This window comes from Argentina silus (assembly GCF_951799395.1).
Source record: "Argentina silus genome assembly, chromosome: 5".
In the NCBI taxonomy this organism is placed as follows: domain Eukaryota; kingdom Metazoa; phylum Chordata; class Actinopteri; order Argentiniformes; family Argentinidae; genus Argentina; species Argentina silus.
In genome coordinates, this window is record NC_139659.1 from 10,963,336 (window position 1) to 10,985,016 (window position 21,681).

General features: G+C 46.1%; 2 protein-coding genes across 3 annotated transcripts; both read left to right on the plus strand.

The window, feature by feature from the left end:
• Positions 1–317: 317 nt before the first annotated feature.
• slc5a1 (solute carrier family 5 member 1) lies at positions 318–7,131 on the plus strand (the record flags this gene model as incomplete). The annotated part of the gene is made up of 11 exons (XM_083670566.1): positions 318–422; positions 703–808; positions 1,842–1,922; positions 2,302–2,513; positions 4,538–4,673; positions 4,900–5,007; positions 5,236–5,386; positions 5,534–5,702; positions 6,003–6,218; positions 6,581–6,692; positions 6,920–7,131. Exons 1-11 carry the CDS (start codon positions 327–329, stop codon positions 7,129–7,131), a joined length of 1,599 nt encoding a protein of 532 aa, XP_083526692.1. The 5' UTR covers positions 318–326.
• A 5,269-nt stretch (positions 7,132–12,400) lies between these two features.
• On the plus strand, positions 12,401–21,567 carry rnf208 (ring finger protein 208). Of its 2 annotated transcripts, none has more exons than XM_083670588.1 (2): positions 12,401–13,653; positions 19,058–21,567. In XM_083670588.1, exon 2 carries the CDS (start codon positions 20,394–20,396, stop codon positions 21,171–21,173), a length of 780 nt encoding a protein of 259 aa, XP_083526714.1. In that variant the 5' UTR covers positions 12,401–13,653; positions 19,058–20,393; the 3' UTR covers positions 21,174–21,567. The 2 variants fall into 2 exon arrangements, with proteins under 2 accessions (XP_083526714.1, XP_083526713.1); XM_083670587.1 differs by having other exon boundaries at positions 12,401–13,628.
• Positions 21,568–21,681: the final 114 nt, after the last annotated feature.

Sequence of the window (21,681 nt, forward strand, 5' to 3'; positions counted from 1 at the left end):
GATGAAAGAAGATAAACTGCATCTCAATAGTAGTATTTAGCAGTGAAAAGCTACATTTATCATTATTTGCTGAGTCCTTGTGTGTTTCAGGCCCTTGTGGTGGTGATCATTCTGGGATGGCTCTTTGTGCCCATCTACATCAAAGCTGGGGTGAGGCCAACCGTATATCAGAGTGTAACAGTAGATCTAATATGCTCTGCAGATTATTCAATGGGATCAGCTCTTGTGTCTAAAGACCTGCTTGATGTGTGTGATATCTACAAAACGACAATAATCAGATTCTACAAGGTACTGTTTGTTTTTCTGGCTATGTTCAGGTGGTGACGATGCCAGAGTACTTGAGGAAGAGGTTCGGAGGGCAGCGCATTCGTATCTATCTCTCTGTGCTGTCTCTCTTCCTATACGTCTTCACCAAGATCTCAGTAAGTTGCCCATATCTCGGTGTCAGCCTCCAAATGTCAAATGTCGCAAAATGCTTCACAACAAGAACAATACTAAACCATATAAACAATAAATACAGTAGAAAAAATATGAACTAACACCAAACCATAGACCCCCAACAAGCAAGCCAAGCAAAAAACTCCAAGAAAAAAGCCAAGAAAAATATAGGGCACTGACTAGCTAGTATGTTTTGGTTTTTAAATGTTTTTTTCTCTCTCTCCCTCTCTCTCTCTCTGCCCCTCCCCCCTCTCTTTCTCTCAGGCAGACATGTTCTCTGGGGCCATCTTTATCAACCAGGCTCTGGGACTTAACATCTACGTGGCTGTGGTTGCCCTGCTAGCGTTCACCGCTCTGTTTACAGTTACAGGTATCCTCTATCGTTGTCACTTACTCCTGTATTATGCACATCCTCGATGACCCCTCCTCTAATGCACTCTCTTCTGTGGAATGAATCATTCAATCAATTTTAACTGAGAACAGACAGGGACCTAATACCCAGTATGGAGCTCTTATCTGTATTGTAAATGGCGTCACAGCCAGAGGGGATAAAGTCCGTCCTAAATGACTGTATTTGAGTCTTTAGCGGGAGACAAGGCCTGACGACTTACAGGAATTGCTCCCGTCTGGGGCTGTTCATCAGCTGTGCATCACGACATTACATAGTTAATTACCCTGTACTCTTTGATAAGCGCAGGTGAACCTTCTGCTGTTCTCTTCTGAACTTTAGTACACTGCCTTGGTGAACATGTCAAGGTCAGTTAGGTACAGTAGTAGTAGTTTTGCACTGTACAGTATGGTGTCTTATTTCCATGTCCTATTATAGTAATAATAATAATATCTATACAAATATGCAATGTAGTACATACATGCACAATCAATCTCACTTAACCTAAACAAACAATATATACAAATAACAAACAATAGATTTAATGAATCTACACTACAAACAAGGTGTGCTATATAAACTGAGTGACTCACAACATTCATACTGCATCAGTTCCCTGGAGGTACAATAAGGGCTGTGTTGTTAGTTATTGTAAGTTAGACATTAAGGGCTCAGTCCTTCAAACAGTCCTTCCTTATATGAAACTCAATTCCCTGCATTGCAGTCTCCGTAAACAAGCCTTATTTATTGCCTTAGTGAGGTATTAAACATGTATAAAATCATTAATTTACTGTGTAAATGAAAATTGATCTCACACCATAGCTTAGTCAATGAGGCGAAATCCTATATTGAGATCCGTGCGTAACTCAGTGCGTGATTTACTGTACAGTACGTGAAAGTCAAGTTAGGATTTTGACCCGAATGTTAAGCTTGCGTAGATACGTATGTGTATATCATATAGTACATAACATATTATGAATGTATGTATTCGTGCTGAGTGTTTGTATGTAACCAGGTGGACTGGCTGCAGTGATCTACACAGATACCTTGCAGACGGTCATCATGGTCGTGGGATCTTTCATTCTCATGGGCTATGGTAATATATCTGTATTTACTCTGTATGTCCTTCATATAAGTATCTTTTACTGTTCAACTACTCCTCCCATTGCCACTCTCTATGCACTCCTTATTGTCCTCTGTCCAACTACATACTTTCCTCTCCCCCTGTCCCCCTTATACTGTAATATATGCCATTTAGCTGACGCTTTTATCCAAAGCGACTTACATTGCAGTGAGTGCATACATTTTCAGTATATATGGTCCCAGCGGGAATCGAACCCACAACCTAAGTGTTGTTAGCGCCATGCTCTGAGCCATCATCCTGCCTCTCACACTCCCTCTTTGACATTAACATTGACTGTACCGAGTTAGCTGTGATCATTGTGGCACTCTCTAAGCCTCTCATGTCTCCTCAGCTTTCAATGAGGTGGGAGGTTATGAGAACTTTCAGGATCGATACATGACAGCCATTCCTGACAATACTGGAGTCAACATCAGTGAGAGTTGCTATACGCCGCGAGCAGACTCCTTCCACATCTTCAGAGACGCAGTGACTGGAGACCTGCCCTGGCCTGGCCTGGTCTTTGGCCTCACCATTCAGGCTGTGTGGTACTGGTGCACTGATCAGGTACTGTACTACTGTTCTACACACACGCACGCACGCACACATACTGTACACTGCACGGGCAAACAAACATGCATACACATCTACATGTAGCAATCGTAATAACCCAGAACGTCGAGGTATATGTTCATCCTCTACTTGCTCATTGTAGGTATTCATGTCAAACAAACACCCAAAACCACTGTGAACATTCCTGCCCTCTTTCACTCCCTCGTTCCTCCTCCCTCACACACGCACGCACACACACACACATACACACACAAATATTTGTCCATCTTTATCATGTCTCTTGCTAGACAGCTCTCAGCTTGTCCTAGCTTCTAAGTACTGTACAAGGAGAGGCATGCTTTTAGTTAAACCTAAATTAGTTCCCAGAGACTCAAAGATTAGATTAGGAGCCAGACATACAGTGGTGACTCAAGAATGGGCAGGATGTTGATTCTCACACAAGCACACACGCGCAAACACACACACACACACACACACCCACCCACCCACCCACCCACACTCTGCTGGCTCAAGTCATGTGGTAGTATGCTGCAAGGAATGACTCATAGTGTGAGAAAAGTACTTCAAAGCCCTCTCTCTCTCTTCTCCTCTGCTCCTGATATGTCATATTTGTGTAGCGCCCCTTTGCTGGTCTGGGCAATTAATAGGGGTGGCTAACCTGAATTCTTTAAATAAAATGTTATCTCTAACTATTATTGTGTTTTTACTTTGTCTGTTCACTACAGGTATAATTAATAACTAGGTTGCACTACTTTTATAACTTACAGTCCATAAGTCATCTACCTATTCACATTAACACAGTCCCACCAATTCCATGTCTTTTGTTATTTTATTCAAATCAGTCTTCTTTCACTGATATTAAATCCCCAAAATAGATTGCATGAAATGAAATACAATAACACTTAACGTGCACATACAAATATCCAAATGTAAATGGTAAACACTGTAAACCTCAATGAAAGAAATAAAACCTATTCTAAAGCGGGCAATGATAACTATGATAACTATACCAAAGTCCAGTGCGTTGCGGGCCTGGCGCGTGTAGCTCGCGTGCGTGAGAAAAATGGCGGCTCCTTCACTCTCACGAGCTAGACGACAAAAACGAAACTCCCAGTTCCTCGAGCAGGCAGCCGCGCGAAGCTCCTCTCTCGGCAACCGGTGCAACCGAACGGCAGGAATCTTGTGTGCTACTGTCTCTCCCGGTGGCTATAGACGTCTTGAGCTCCCGTGTTGGTCGATCACAGTCCATAAGCACTCCGAAGAAAGCTAGCTATCTCACTGTTGAGCTAGGCTAGGCTAAGCAAGGTGGCTGACCATCTGAACGGTTACTCCTCTGCAGAGAAATTGTTCCAAAACAGGTCATACGCCGAACGTAATAACTTATAAAGTGCACGGGTTGTGCACTCGCATTATTACCTTGTTCTAAACACAGAAATAAGTGGGCTACCTATTTCCACAATATTAACCTTACTCAGCACAGCAGCACATTCCATTCATTCTCTTCGTTCGCCATCCCGATTCTAACTTCTCCTTCTCCTCCACCTGACACCTGACCCCTCAACTCACTTTTTCATTGGCTCATGAAAATAAACAAAATGCACAAACTTTACATTTGAATCTTTTCTCACAGAAATCAAAAGTAAATTCCTTTACAATATTGCCAGCATTGTGAACATAGTATTTAAGAAAACAAAATACATTTTACATCATGTAAATAATTCAATACATGAACTTAACCCATGAAACTCTATTCAATATCAAACATAGTAATAGTTTTACCCTTTTTAAGTCCTATGTATTCTATTAATGAACTTATTCTATTTATACTATTTATTAGTTCCTATTTATTAATCAATGAACTTTTAATAGTTAGGCCTAATTTTCCATAGGGCTACATCTGTCATATTCAAGTTGGTATACCGACTTCTAGAGCTCACTATCCATCACCCCTGGCACCTTGGGGAGGCCTTTTAGCCTGAGTGTCTGACCTTATCATCCTGTGTCATCATGACCTCTAGGTGATTGTCCAGCGCTGTCTCTCTGCTAAGAATCTGTCCCACGTCAAGGCGGGCTGCATCCTGTGTGGCTACCTGAAGCTGCTGCCTATGTTCCTCATGGTGTTCCCTGGCATGATCAGCCGGATTCTTTACACAGGTGAGTGTGTGAGCAGAGCAACGCTATATGGTCTCAAGCAGTGGAGGCTGGAGGAGGTCGAAATCAGAGGACGTGTTTGATAGGATTCCTCATTCCATTCCGTGCATTCCTCAGATTTCTAACTCCACCAGCCTCCACTGCTAGACTGCGACCTAAAGAGACCTCGACAGTATACGATGTATGTATTTTGGGAACAGAGTCTTACCCTTCCCCCCCTGTGTTGTAGATGAGATTGCCTGTGTGGACCCAGATGAGTGCCAGAAGTACTGTGGGGCCAGTGTGGGCTGCACCAACATCGCCTATCCCAAACTGGTGGTGGATCTCATGCCTAACGGTGGGCAGCAATCAACGCTACCAATACCATTATTACTGCTACTGCATAACCAACAACTGTATACAATGGCCAAAACTAATGTCTCCCATCTCTTCACTCCTTTGTCTTGCTCTCTCACTCCTTTGCTAACCCCTCCCCCCCGTTCTCCTCTTCTTTTCCCTTCTCTCTCTCTCTTTCTCTCTCTCTCTCTTCTTGTCCTCCTCCTCCTCTCTTCTTCCCCTACCCCAGGCCTGCGAGGTCTCATGCTGTCCGTGATGCTGGCCTCTCTGATGAGTTCCCTCACCTCCATCTTCAACAGTGCCAGTACCCTCTTCACCATGGACATCTACACCAAGATGCGCACCTCTGCCTCTGAGAGAGAGCTTATGATCGCTGGCAGGTAATATACAACTGTGTGTGTGATGCATATTGCGTATGTACATGGATAAATACTGTAGTGTTTTCCTTGCTTCTAATATGTGTGTGCGCGTATTCGTATGTGTGTGTGTGTGTGTGTGTGTGTGTGTGTGTGTGTGTGTGTGTGTAGGGTGTTTATACTGGCTCTGATAGGGGTGAGTATAGCGTGGATCCCCATGGTGCAGTCCGCTCAGAGCGGCCAGCTCTTTGACTACATCCAGTCCATCACCAGCTACCTGACCCCACCCATCGCCGCAGTTTTCACGCTCGCTATCTTCTGTAAACGAGTAAACGAGCCAGTGAGTCTCCTCATGTAACCTCCTCTAATTCACTTATCTTCCACAGCAAAAACAACAGGACGAAAGTCAACAGGATTGTCTGATGTTTTATGTTATGTTGTTTAATCCAGTTGATTTAACCTGTGGTCGAAATAAGTGCAATTTATCGGTGATTACCGCACTGGCCTGGTCAAAGGTCTGTGGTTTCCACTTCATCATTTATTGCCTTTCTATGAATGTTTGTGTAATAGGAAGTTGAGTAATAATTAATGATCCCCCCCGCCCCTCCTCCCCTCCTCCCCTCCTCCCCTCCTCCCTCAGGGTGCGTTCTACGGCCTCCTGATTGGCTTATGTATAGGCCTAAGCAGGATGATCACTGAGTTTGCCTATGGGACGGGCAGCTGTTCTAGCCCCAGTAACTGCCCTGTCATCATCTGTGGGGTGCACTACCTCTACTTCTCCATCATCCTGTTTGTCATCTCCTGTCTGCTCATAGTGAGCATCTCCCTCATGACCAAACCCATCGACGACAAATACGTACGTTACAAATACAGGTCTCTAACAAACCGGTGGAGGCTGGTGGAGGTAGAAATTGGAGGACGGGCTCATAGTGATGCATGTTATGGAATGAGTTATGGTATCACACACACACACACACACACACACACACACACACACACACACACACACACACACACACACACACACACACACACACACACACACACGCACACACACACGTGTTTGATACCATTCCTCATTCCATCCCATGCCTCACAATGAGCCTGTCCTCCGTTATCTACCTCCACCAGCCTCCCCTGGATCAAAGTGCTTAGATTAGAAGGTCCATTTCATACCCTGCTGTCCCTCTGAGACCTCCCTCTTTGTTCCACCTCTAGTTGTATCGGTTGTGCTGGAGCCTGAGAAACCGGACAGAGGAGAGGGTGGACCTACAGGCAGACAATGATTGGGTAGAAAACCAAGAGTCTGACTCCACCATGGATATAGAAGGTAAGAGAGGTCTCTCCATCCTACCTCCACCTCTCATCATATAAACAAACATAAACACGTACACACACACACACACACACACACATACACACACACACACACACACACACACACACACACACACACACACACACACACACACACACACACACACACATACACACACACACATACACACACACACACACACACAGTTTCCTCATGTGTGTGTTTCTCTGTCTTTGCAGAGGAAGAGGAGCCAGGCTTCTGTAAGAAGGCAATGACGAGCTTCTGTGGCTTGGAGAAGAAGAACGGCCCCAGACTGAGTGCCGAGGAACAGGCTGAGCTGCAGAAGAAACTCACAGACACCACAGAGAGACCTCTATGGAGGAACATTGTCAATGCTAATGCCATTATCCTCCTGTGTGTGTGTGTGTTCTTCCATGGCTTCTATGGTTGAACACCTCCTCATCATGGACGTTTGTTGCCATTGGGTTACTTCTACTATCATATAACCCAGTTTACCAACACTTGTTTGTATATTTGTATGCCTGTAGGTAGTAGCCTGAAATAGGGATTCATCAAGAAGCTACTGTAGTAGCCTAGCCTTCCTCTTGTGTTCGGATCAAATCTGATCGATTTACAACTTTTCCTAAATATAAATATTGTGTTTTTCATCTGCCTCAATACTTTATGTTTTCCTCCACACTAGGCATTTGAACATATAAAATTGCTGATCACCACTTTCATAGAATTTTGAGTGGTTTAGTCAACTTTGTCACACCTGTGGGGTTCCTGGTCTAAAATGACAGCCATAGGAAATTAATGAGTAAGACTATATTATGTTCATCCAGCAGATGGAAAACATCCCCATACACACACCCACTCACCCACACATCGACAACCACAACCCCCTCACCCCCCAACCATCCGCCACCCACCCTTTCATCCATCCTCCCACCGACCCCCACTGCCCCAACCGGCCCCCCCACACACATTCCCTGTTCCCCTGTTTTCAAAAGCCTTTTGTCCTGCCTGTTTACAACTTTGTTTATCACTCATTTACCCTATCTTTTATTTACTCTATCCTGTTTCTGCAGCTTTGATCCTTTGTTTTCTTCACCTCTAGCCAATCCCTCAATCTGACCTTACCCCTCTTTACTGCCTTCTCCAAATGTTCTAGGACCATCTGTTTTCCTGTGATCTCTTCGCTAGGTGTGAGATTACTAACGTATCATATCTTCTCACAGACCCCATATATAAAGCATTCTTTGTGCCTTGCTCTCTTTTTACTCTGTGAACACAATGAGTAGGTGACTGAGTAGACGACTGTCTGTCAGAGAGGCTCTGGACCATATTTTTGAACCAAATGATGATGGAGAGGAGATAGAGGAGGATGTCCCGGAAATGGAAGACAACATCGATCCAGATTTCGATCCAGACTATTATGAGACTGACCAACAGTCAACAGACGAGGAAGAGGCCCCTGAGGAAGAGGCCCCTGAGGAAGAGGCCCCTGAGGTGACATTCCAGTCCAAGAATGGCAACTTGCTCTGGTATTCATCCTCCCTGGACAGAGGAGGCAGAGCGAGAGTGTGAGGATGACCCCAGGGCCAACACGGTATGCAACGTCTCATGTGGATGATGAGGTGAGGAGTGTGCAGCCCCCAACCTCTCTCCCAGCCGCTCCCCCCAACAAGGACAAGGACAGAAAAGGAAGAGGTGCAAGCTCTGTTCCCCTAGAGACATTAAAACCATGACACAAATGCCATGCTTACATTTGCAAGGCACACTCCAACCTGATCGTACATTGCCACTCATGTGCGTGAACACACACACACACACACACACACACACACACACACACACACACACACACACACACACACACACACACACACATACATACACATACACACTCACACTCACAGAGGACTGTTAATGTTGATGTTCTGTTCATATCGTCTCTGTTCTGACTTTTTTTTTTTTTTTTTTTTTTACATTAAATGTTCATTTAGAAATACATTTTCACTACATTTACTCCCCCCCCCCCTTATCCATTATACCACTTGGCCTTTGAACTCTCCACAATCGTAAACATGATTGAAGCTACACTACTGCCCTACAGTACCAGACTCCTCTCCCTTGTCCTGACTGACTGACCAGGAGACTCTAACACAGTGAGTTACAACAATCCTGCACACGTGTTCTTTACTTTGTGGACTTAAATGATGCGTTCTATTAGTATGTAGAATGTGTAATAAAATGGTGATAGTGATAATGGAGGATCAGAAGATGACCCAGTATTCAATGGTATCCAATGTTTTATTCTGTCCTGTAATGGGTCACTCAACCCATCATTTTCTAAATGAATGAAGCACTGACCGTGTTTGAGAGGATTCATTTTGAGCAGTTAGGTAATCAGTGCCGATCAGCACCTTTCAATACCTGTTGCATGACTGCATCTGTCTGACCAAAATTGTGGATCCCCACATTCACTTCTCACAGATTGCATGAAGCAGCAAGCGCTTTCATTGTGGGAGGCACTTGTCAAGGCCAGCGATGAATGTTTTCTTGACACATGTGTACCTGAATCAAAAAAAGCTGTATATGCCGCAATGTGTAGAGGATAGGATATAAATCATTATGGTATTTGATAGATCTATTGATTGCTGTGTGGATGATTGTGTTATGTGGTGATTATTCAAAGAGAATTCATAGGAGGTTTTATTGAGGATTTGAATAGCTGCCATTTTGTCACTGCCATGTTTTCAAGTCCTGCAGTCAGACTTGTGTGTGCACTTCACTGTCTAACTTGTCTAACTTGTGACTGCACAACAATCCTGCACACGTGTTATAACATTGGATACCATTGAATACCGGGTCATCTTCTGATCCTCCATTATCACTATCACCATTTTATTACACATTCTACATACTAATAGAACGCATCATTTCAGTCCACAAAGTAAACTTGTGACTGCTTCCACCTGCTCTTGCCTAGCCTCGCCTGGAGTCTAGCCAAGTTCTACTTTGAAGTCAAACAACCCCACTGGTATATTTCAAATAGTGAGCGGCCACAATATGAAATAGTATTACTTCTGATTGTTTTAGTGTATGACATATATAAAATGTTATTATGCTAAGAAATGAACACAGATATTTTAAGTAATACATGAAATAACGCCCATGCTCTGCTTAATATATGTTATCTAGGCTAATTAAGAAAGTTGAATCTTTAGAGAACAGATGGATGAAAATATTATTTTTATTGCATTTTTCGAGTTGAGGGTGAGACTCACAAACTCACAGTCCCACATTGATTTTTATCTTGCCTGGATTCAAGCATGTGCGATCAAAGTCCATATGGGGTGACATCCTCATTCCACTCTCATTGTTTGTTGCTACAGGATGTGTTAATGAATTATGTCTCAAGGTGGAGTGAGCAGTGAATTTCCTCATTATGCTGAAGTCATCTACCCCATCGACACAGACACAGAGAATTGAGCTACGCCTCTTCACTGCCCCCTGCAGGTCACAGAATATACCTGCTGGACCAAAAACGTGAACGATCATAGCTGCTGCTACTCCCTATCTGCTGTTTATTTGTGTTTCTCCATGGAGTGGGTAACTGGTGATTGCGGTTTGCGTGATAAGGATGAAAACTTGTATAACCTGTAAAGTTTACTGTAATAAAGATATTTAAAATGTGTTATTAGGGCCTTGATTATTCTTTTTCATTCATTTTTTCCGGCAAAGAATAATTACCATTACAATTATTCTCTTACAGGTATACTCTCCAGTTCATCAATTACACACATCTTACTTCAAATCATTTGGATGCATACGTTAGTGAACAGTTATTATCCTTTAGTGTGTTCATGATTTGCTTCGAATAACGAACATATATATACAACATAACATAACATAATATAATATTTACTGTAGCATAATAACCCCCCAATGTCTGTAAACCTGCTTGCTTCTGTAGTACCGTACATGAATCAAATAGTTATTTGAGTCATGCTTCTGTTTATAAAGATGCTATTCTGTGGTGTGACTAAGTGTGACCACAGAACACACTGCCTCTTCACACCTGTTGGTCTCTTCCAACACCATCTGTCTGCCTCAGAGGACCTGTCAAGTGGATCATGCTCAAACTCTATCTTTCAATGTATGCACTCACTGTAATGTGTGTCGCTTTGGATAAAAGCGTCAGCTAAATGGCATAAATTATTATTCTCTCTATTTTTCCACTGTTTATATTCATAATTCATCATTCTTATAGGCCTATCATTGTTTAGTTGTTTACGAATGGCCAGTACGGTAACAATGTAACATCATCTACTTCCATGAAAAATGCTGCTTTTATGTAACATTGGTGGGCAGTAATGTTTGGTTGTCTACAAGTAAGCTGGCGAGAGAGGAAGCAAATCTCTATGGTGGATCATAATGAAGGCGGCATCTCTCTCTCTCTCTCTCTCTCTCCATCTCTTTCTCTCTCCCTCTCAGTGCTAGGGCCACACATCCATCTATCATGAATTGATATACAGAATCACACAGGTATTCCTTTAATACTTGTAGAGAATCAGTCCACTATTGCTCTTTCAATGGAATGGATCATCTTTCAGTGTGTTATGGAAGCATACAGACATTTATTTTTCTTTCAGAGCTAGGGATTATTTATAGGTCAACAAGCAGGCCTGGGCAGATACTAAACTGATTATAATCCAAGTTATGTAATGCGGCTATGTCTGCAATGGCTGGAACTATGGCATGCTTGCTAAGGACACCGCTTTGAAGGGTCAGGCAGTGTGTGTTTTAGCTGAAGTGAGTGTGTGTGTGTGTGTGTGTGTGTGTGTGTGTGTGTGTGTGCATGTGTGTGCATTTTTGTGTGTGTGTGTGTGTGTGTGTGTGTGTGAGTGTGTGTGTGTGTGTGTGTGTGTGTGCACGTGCGTGTGTGTCTATGTGTGTCTGTGTGCACGATTACAATCTTAATGAAATTAATGAAAAGTCCCATGTCTTCAGGCTCTAACATATTTCAATGAAATATTTTTACAATAAAGTTGTGATGTACAGGACATTTAATAATGTACGGCATGTGACCATCCATTTGTGCTGAATATAACATCTCTGCTGTGTGTCTCAGTATTTTCTATTGGTGTTCATATGATGTATTGTAATATATGATGCAGAATGTGGTTGAAATAAGATGCCTTACATGTGATTGATTTATTATGTGTTGGCTTGAAATCAATAGGCTGCTGTATATGTGAATGAATTTATGTTGTGGATTTATGTTTTGTTTTTCAGTGTTGGATGTGCTGCACTCTGTAGATTAGATCTACTAGTACCAGCTTCCTATGCTTCCTGTGTGCCTGGTCTATGTACGAAGGATGTGTTTTTCTGTGTGTGTGTGTGTGTGTGTGTGTGTGTATGTGTGTGTGTGTGTGTGTGTGTGTGTGTGTGTGTGTGTGTGTGTGTGATGGATTAATATTGTATGATTCAGGGCTCTCTTCATCTTTAGATGGGTTTTTGTGTGTTTGTGTGTGTGTGTGTGTGTGTGTGTGTGTAGAGGAGGTTGGGGGGGGGGGTTGTTCAAGGCCCTCATTGGCTGAAATATTTTTCACTGGTGACTAGAAAACGTGATCCAGCCTGCAGAGGCACTGCAGCGGAGACTGCAGAGAGAGAGAGAGAGCTAGAGCGAGAGAGAGAGAGAGAGAGAGAGGGGGGGCGGAGAAAGAGCATGAAATAGAAATTAAAAGAGAGAGAGAGAGAGAGCGAGAGAGAGAGAGAGAGAGAGAGAGAGAGAGAGAGAGAGAGAGAGAGAGAGAGAGAGAGAGAGCGTGCAGCAGAGAAAGCCACACACATACGGAGAGAGACAGAAACAGCGAGCCAGGGTGTGTGTGTGTGTGTGTGGGGGGGGGGGGTCTGCGCACGTGAGCCTGCGCGCGCTTCAGTGTGTGTGCACAGAGGCGCATTGACAGGAGCGAAGACGGAGGAGGAGAGAGGGAGCAACAGTAACGAACGGCAGCGGACAGAGAGAGAGAGAGAGAGAGCAGGAGCAGGACAGCACTGAGAAGAGAATAACACCGGAAAGAGAGGAGGAAGAAAAGAAAGAGGGGAACAGCAGTGAATACCTGAAGACCTGAGGCTCTCAGACCAAAAAGAAAGAGAAAGAAAGGGATAGACCGAGGCAGTGGAGGAGGAAGCGGAGAGGTAGACACAGAGAGGCAACGGCAGAGCATAGGTTATTACACAACACAACCTGACTGGCTGATGGACTGAGAGAGAGAGGCAGATAGAGGGAGAGAGAGAGAGGGAGAGAGATAGAGAGCAGGAGGGATGGAGAGAGAGCCCCTGGCGACAGCAGCTTCGCCACACCACGGAGGACAGGAAGAGAGGGAGGGAGTGTGAAGGACGAAGGGAACAGACAGAGGAGAGGAAGAAGAGGAGGACTCGGCCAGCCTCTGTTCTCCATCACTGTGGCTGAAGGAGTGACGCATCCACCCTCTGTCAACCTCATCCTCCATCTTATCCTTCTTCCACCTTTCCTTCCCTCCCTCCACACCCCTACCATTCATCCTCCGCTGTGAGACTCACGGGCAGGAATGGTCACCTTCTCTCCCACCGCTCCCCTCCTCCTCCTCAGTGTTATGGCAAAACATCCTCCTCTCTGCTCTCAGATACGATGTGGCGGAGTGGCCATGTTATCAGCGTCAGACACACAGGAGAGCGCTGCACTCTAGACTCAAGACTGTTGTCACCCCAGAAAATAGGACAGTCTATCTTCATACCCAAAACCACCACCACCAACAACAACAACAACAACAACAATAACAACAACCACAACAACACAACAGCAAGACCCCTTTACAGCAAAATGGTACAAGAACAACAAGAAGGTCTCTAAGGAAAGGACGGACCAAGAACACACATGCACACACAGGTACCCAGGTGAGGAAAGAACATGCATCAATATGTGAGTCAATGTGAAGAAGCTATATTTGATTCTGTGTGGTGTTTGTTTCATTGTGCATGTTTGTGTGTATATGTAGATCTCCATGTTCATCCATGTGTGTTTTGTGTCTGTGTGTGTTTTCTCTGGATGTTTATGTGTGTGTGTGTGTGTGTGTGTGTGTGCCTGTGCGTGTGTGTGTGTGTGTGTGTGTGTGTGTGTGTGTGTGTGTGTGTATGTTCTATGTATTTGTTGCATTTCACGCTGCGGTTGAGTCTTCTTGCATCATAAACAACCATTCTGAGGACACACACCCGCACACACTCTTGCAGGCAGAAACACACAGACACAGTCACAGACACAGTCACAGACACAGACACACACACACACACACACACACACACACACACACACACACACACACACACACACACACACACACACACACACAGAGACAAGGATCAGATACAGTAAACAGATTTCATCGATGTGTTGACTGCTGCTGTGTAAAGGGTATCTTAAGGGTATCTTTAGGCTATCATATCTCCAGAGGTTATGACATATGACTGATCTCCCCAGAGTGAGAGCGAGAGTGATGGGGGGGGGGGGGGGGCAGGGGGGGGTGGCGGGGGACCAAGGCTAGAACTGCCTGTTCTGTTGCTGTCAGCAGCACTGAGGGATCTCCATATTGACCATGCACTGGCGCTGCAGTCAAAGCGCTGCGTATGCCATGCTGCGATTGCATAACTGCTGCTGCTGCTGGCGCACCCCTCCCACATGCCGCGCTAAACCTGCTCATTCTGACTGAGCCAGAGATCCAGGCTAGGCTACCCAAATACAGGCTAGGCTACCCAAATACAGGCTAGGCTACCCAGATCCAGGCTAGGCTACCCAAATACAGGCTAGGCTACCCAGATCCAGGCTAGGCTACTCAGATACAGGCTAGGCTACCCAGATACAGGCTAGGCTACCCAGATGCAAGCCAGGCTACCCAGATATAGCCAGAGATCCAGGCTAGGCTACTCAGATCCAGGCTAGGCTACCAAGATACAGGCTAGGCTACTCAGATACAGACTAGGCTACCCAGATACAGGCTAGACTACCCAGATACAGCCAGAGATCCAAGCTAGGATACCCATATACAGATCAGACTACCTCTGAGAGTCAGAGATCCAGGCTTGGCTACCCAGATACAGATCAGACTGCCTTTCTGAGTCAGAGAACCAGGCTAGGCTACCCAGATACAGATCAGACTGCCTTTCTGAGTCAGAGAACCAGGCTAGGCTACCCAGATACAGATCAGACTGCCTCTCAGAGCCAGAAATCCAGGCTAGGCTACCCAGATCAGACTGCCTCTCAGAGCCAGAAATCCAGGCTAGGCTCCCCAGATCAGACTGCCCTCTCAAAGCCAGATCCAGGCTTGGCTACCCAGATCAGACTGCTCTCTCAGAGACAGATCTAGGCTTGGCTACCCAGATCAGACTGCCCTCTCAGAGCCCATACAGAGCCTATACAACTGCCTGCTCTCCTCTCCTACAGTACATCCATACCCAACATCAATCCATCCATCCACACCACAGCGACAGTACTGCACTGTACTGTACACTGTCTGCATCTCCCAACAGACAGAGCCTCCGCAAAACACCCAATCAATTCAATTCAATCAATCGAGCCACTTGAGATATTGACTGGCTGGACGTGGCTTGACGCTTCCTCCTCATAAATGTTTCATGAGGCTGTGTCAAGAGGGGCCACCATTGTTATTCCTGTTCTTTTTGCTGCCTGTGTCGAGCTCTGTGCTCTGCCATGTTGCTGAGAGAACAAAGAGTGCTTGGCTGTAATGAATTGCAGGGAAAATGGCTGACGTCTGCTGTGAATGACAGGAGTTGAATTATTAAAAACAACTCCCCCTCACATCTATTCACACAAAGACTTTTTCATTCAAAAACAAAGCATAATGAGACGGGTAGCACACAACAGTATATGCGGGGGGAAACATGTCAACAGTACGGTTGAAAAAAATACATCCACACATCCTTTACTGTAAACATAACATGACCCCTACATGTAACTGGAAGGATTAAATCCTAATCTAAATTCAGGGAACAGATGGATTATTGTCATATGTATTACGACTTAACGTTGATTATAATAAAGTAAATACCATCACCACCACAGATGTTATATTTACCAACATTTAAAGGACAACCAATCTGTAACAAACAATAACACTTGTGGATTTTAATACAAATAACATCATTTTATATACTATCACTGTATCATGTAGCATACATGCACATTTCAAACTCATTTCAAACAACACCATTTGATTGACTTTGCAGTCTTTTGGAGCTTAGCAAATCCTGCAGAAAAGCAGCAGTGAGCCTACATGGATAAATCTGGGGATTTGTCCATAGCCAGCGCTAAGGTCATACTATTTATGTAATCATAATACATCCTAACCCCCACAGGCTGAGGCAGAGATGTGCTGATGGCTTTTATCAGCCAAAACCTGGATGGGAGCACCAATCTGAACATAGCCAGCATTCTCTGCATACTGCTGGCGGTGTGTGGTATAGGGGTGGCAGGCACCAGTCATTCTGCCCTGGCTCCACTTGGGTGAGATGGAGCTGGAGATACAGAGGGAGAGATAGAGGCAGAGACAGATAAACAGACAGACAGACAGACAGACAGACAGACAGGCAGGCAGGCAGGCAGGCAGACAGACAGACAGACAGACAGACAGACAGACAGACAGACAGACAGACAGGCAGACAGAGGGCTGATAGGGTTTCTGACTCACTCAGAACACCCTGCCCTTCTCATGATCTCTGCTCTTCCTGCCCAGGTGGAATGCTTCCAGGACTGAATGTGAGGGAGAGAGCTGGACAGAGCAGTCTGGGTGTGTGTGTGTGTGTGTGTGTGTGTGTGTGTGAGGGAGGAGGAACGAGGGAGTGGAAGAGGGCAGGAATGTTCACAGTGGTTTCAGGTCATGTGTGTTTTGGTGTTTTTTTGACATGAATACCTACAATGAGCAAGTAGAGGATGAACATATACCTCGACGTTCTGGGTTATTATGATTGCTACATGTAGATGTGTATGCATGTTTGTTTGCCTGTGCAGTGTATGTGTGTGTGCTGGAATATAACGAGTGGTGTGTGTGTGTGTGTGTGTGTGTGTGTGTGTGAAGAGGGAGTGCAGTATGAGGATGAGAATGCCCTGTGTGCTGTGCATGTTGGTATGTATGAAGGAATGTGTGTGCGTGTTGTGTGTGTGTGTTGACAAGGAGGAATTTGCCTTTCTATTTGATTTCTACAGAGGAATTCGCTTTTCTCAGTTCTGTCACGCCATCTCCATTTCTCTCCCTTCCCCCCCCCCCTGTTTGTTTGTTTGTGCTGACTGGGTCAAATGTGCACATGATTTCATTAGCGTAATTCCTAGGGAGAGTGAATTCAGAGTCTGAACACAAAACTCCTGGTCCTGGCTGATGTGATGAACAGTCCTCTCAGGCAACCACAGCTTTAGTGCCCTCTCTGTTCTAACGCTGTGTATGGCTGGTGCTGAGATGAGCCTCTTACATAACTGAAGAGGCCCGTCTATCTACAGGCTGCGGCTGCGCCACCATCAGCCCTCAGCAGGCAGCCTCCTTCATCATCCTCCGTTTTTTATAAATCACTGTCACCAAATTGGATGTTAATTTTAGATGATTAGTTTCTGAGGCTGGAAAGCTCATTGGGTAGCCTGATTGCTGCTCTGTTTCAGTATAAGACAGCTCTGTTGTCACTGACTGACACATGATTAGATACGTGAGGTGTCCAGCATGTGTGTGTCTGTGTGTGTGTGTGTCTGTGTGTGTGTGTGTGTGTGTGTGTGTGTGTATGTTTGGGTGAGTCCATGAATGGATGCTCAAGAATAAACCAAAGATATTGACCCGAGCTCATTGTGTTTCATGAAAGGCGGATGAGAACAATTCATTTGTTTGACACAGACACATAGTCACACAGTAGCCTTGCGGATGCAATAGGTTGAATTTGCGTCAGAGCTTACACTTCCGCTCTGAGTGAGTGAGTGTGTATGTGGGTGTGTGGATGTGTGTGAAAGAGGGAGAGAGGGCGAGAGAGTGGTTATTTTGGGAGAAGCGTTGCGGCACTGCGGTGCCGGAGGGACGCATTGAGAGCGATTGTGACTGACACAGGCTAACGGCCCTGTCGTTCACTGACTGGGAGCAGAGAGGCAGGCAGGCAGGCAGGCAGGCAGGCAGGCAGGCAGGCAGGCAGGCAGGCAGGCAGGCAGGCAGGCAGGCAGGCAGAGCAGGCAGCCAGGCAGGCAGACAGTCAGGCAGGCAGGCAGGCAGGCAGGCAGACAGCAGAGCCAATATGGAGGATTTTTAATGCCTGCTCAACATGAGGATGCTTGCCGTTGAGGATGCTGGTGATGTTTAAAGTGGTTGTTTGAAGTGTTTGTGTGTGTGTGTGTGTGTGTGTGTGTGTGTGTGTGTGTGTGTGTGTGTGTGTGTGTGTGTGCATGTGTGCGTGTGTGCGTGTGTGCGTGTGTGTGTGTTGGGGTTGGGGGTGGGGATTAGAACACTATCTCCTGTGAGGTACAGCTCTCTTATTCCGTGTGAATCTTCAGTGAAAGGGTTGGGGGCAGGAAACCACTGTGAAAGTGCACAGATAAAGAGACCATAAATAGAAACCAGGACTCCCTCTCCCTGTCTCTCTCTCTCTCTCTCTCTCTCTTTCTCTCTTTCTTTCTCGGCATGTAGGTCACCTCCCTCACTCTTTTTCTCCCCATGTCTGTTGAGAGCCTTGAGAGAGTGGAAGAGAAAAGATGTGTCATTTTTCCTTCACTGATTTTTTACCATATTGTGTTGGCGTGGACAGAAGCACTCTCATACATACGTACACTCATACAGCACACCCCCACAGTGTACAGACCGCACACGCGCACGCACGCACGCACGCACGCACGCACGCACGCACGCACGCACGCACGCACGCACACACACACACATAGCTGCTGACGGTTGTAATCATCTGTTTTCGAACCAAAATCAGGTCGTTTTCATGCACCATAGGACGGTAATGGAGGCTGACAGGATGCTAGCGGCATGAAGACAGTGGGACCACGCTGTCTCAGCAGCCTCATAACCACCTCTGTAGACAGCCAGCCACAGTATGGTTGGAGAATAGATTATAGTGACTTCAAAGGAGAGGAGAGGACTATTCTCTCTATTTTCCCAAGTATGGTATTGTGGTTTTGTTTTGAACTAGACATTGCGTCAGCATCCATGTGTCCACATCTCTTGTATGACTGCGTAGTCATGTGAGTAAGCAGGATGTGTTTGTGAGTGCAGGTTCATGCGTTGTTTACAATAATGTGGTGCTTCAACCAACCCTCTCCTCTCTGCTCTCCTCTGCATACTCAGGTAGCTGAGCCGGACGGATTGTGAGGACAGAAGTCACACCACCTGCCTGAGGTCACAGTTATGAATCTGAGCCCCTGAGGGATGGTGACAAGGACAAGGCCATCCTTCAGAGCTGTTCGCGGTTGGCTAGTCTTCTGGCTGAAGTGGGAGGAAGACTCAGTTTGAAAGAAGTCTCAAGCACCTCTTCACTCCCTTCTTTGAAGAATTCAGGAGCAGTGAGTTTGGATCAGGGGAGTCGTTCCAAGAGCTTTCCATTACCCCCTGGAACATTCTGGAACACCTCCTAAAAAAGACCTCTTTCTTATCAGAGGACAGCCAAGAGCCCCAGGGGTCAAGCCTTGTTATATTGGAGAAAGAGCAGAGAGACTGCAGGTTGTCCTCTCTCTCTCTCTCTCTCTCTCACACACACACACACACACACACACACACACACACACACACACACACACACACACACACACACACACACACACACACACACACATACACACACACAAACACAAGGGTGGACCACAAGGCCGTTGGCTAGAAACAGGAAGGAAAAGCTGGTTTCAACAGTCACCTAAAAAAAAGGTGTTGCGTTAGTTTCCCCTGGCAAGCCCAGGACCTATTGTGAGACTGTACAGCCTTTTCACTGAACTGCACTGAATAGCCTGAGAACTTGAGCACTCTATTTAGTGAACATAGACATCGTCTAATCTCTGTTTTGTATGTGTATACAGGTATGTGAGCATCTATGTACATACAGTATAAGATTATTTATTGGTGTTATCACTGAGAACATATCTTTGTGCTGAAGTATTAAGTCCTGTCTGGTCTGTCGTTCTGCTGTAATTGTGTATGAATATACATATCTACACATAGTTTGTATCCCTTTACATAAGAGACGGCACTGACAGTGACCAGTGACAGTGATCTGTGTTTGTCAGTAAAAACTACAAATAACTTGTTTTTTATGGTAACTGGAGTAACTATTGCACTAAGCTGGACTGTTATTCCTCTATTCTACATCATCAGTAGTGCTATCAGAGGACAGAGTTTACTTCTTAAAGGAAAGCCTGATTGACTGCTACAGGTTCTGGTGCTCTGGCTGTGGTCCTCTGTCCGTCTGTCCCGCACAAAGACTCAGGGTGACAGAACCACAGACAGGGGAGGGCCTTTGAGGGAAACATGGACAGAACCATCCGTCCCCACGTCCCCTCCAATGGCTGACTTTGAGACCCCCAGACCACTGCAGAGCCCACCGTAACACCCAGGCCCAGGTGGGGGTGACCACTGCTGACTCCAGCCTCAGTCCTTCTCTCCAACACAGACACACAGACACACAAACGAGCGAATGTCCTGCCTCAGGCGCCAGCCTGTGACCATCCCCATGGACACCGTCAAGATCATCCAGTCTGAGAAGTTCCCCCAGGAGTGCCCTGTGCCCGTCACCCAGCCGCGATATGCCCCTCCCCCGCGGGTGGCGTGGGACGGCGGGGGAGAGAGCGAGATCATCGTCAACCAGGCCTGCAGCGACCTGGCCCTGGAGCTGACAGGAACGGCCATTGTCTCTCCCATGGCGTCCCCCCCGGCCCCCGTGGCCCGCAGGGAGCACGGCTTCATGGCCCAGCGCAAGGCCAGCACGGCCGAAATCTGCTACCACCAGTTCCACTACAAGATGGAGGACGTCATCGTCAACCAGTACGTGCTGCGCTCGTCCTCCACCTCCTCCTCCACCTCCTCATCCTCCTCGGGGCCCGTGATGCCCTGCGAGCCCCTAGACTGCCCCACCTGCGGCCACACCTACAACTTTGCAGGCAAGCGTCCACGCATCCTCTCCTGCCTGCACTCGGTGTGCGAGGAATGCTTGCAGATCCTCTACGAGTCCTGCCCCAAGTACAAGTTCATCTCTTGCCCCACGTGCAGGCGTGAGACGGTGCTGTTCACCGACTACGGGCTGGCGGCTCTCGCCATCAACACCAGCATCCTGAGCAGGCTGCCCTCTGACCCCAACGGCCCCGTGCAGTGGGGCGGAGAAGCCGACCGGAGCTGCTACCAGACGGTGCGCCAGTACTGCCAGTCAGCCTGCACCTGCCAGATCGCCAACCCCCTGGCCTCATGTGGCATCATGTAGGCAGGAGCCATACTGGCATGACTCAGCCCTGGCCCCACCCCTCCCCTTTGAACCTTGAACTCTTTAATCTCCTGACCCCCCTCTCCCCATCTCTCACGTACATACAACTCCACACAGATGTATCTATATATTTAATAGCACAGGTGGAAGCTGTCTGAGTCAAATGGACATTGTGAAGGACACTTGCAGTTGCAGACGCAGACAGGAAGAAATAGCAAATAAATGTATTTTATGTATGGACTGAATCCTATTCTATTCACCCTCTCTTGTTCGGATGTGTTTGTCATTGACATCTCTTTACATGGGAATGCCTGGGGAGGCCCATCCCTCAACCTAGGTGAATAACGAATAAACAAATGATAAAACCAACCCTGTTTGGTCTGAACTCACTATATATAGATGTGTAGTCATTTTGAGGAAACGAGTTCAGTTTAAATTTGGAAAAAATCTCAAATTCATGTCCTCTCTATATTTCAACACTGTGGGGATCAAACAGGACCAACATTAT

Excerpts from the sequence above, each read along its gene's own strand:
- rnf208 (XM_083670588.1), top strand. The coding sequence starts at position 20,394 with ATGTCCTGCCTCAGGCGCCAGCCTGTGACCATCCCCATGGACACCGTC.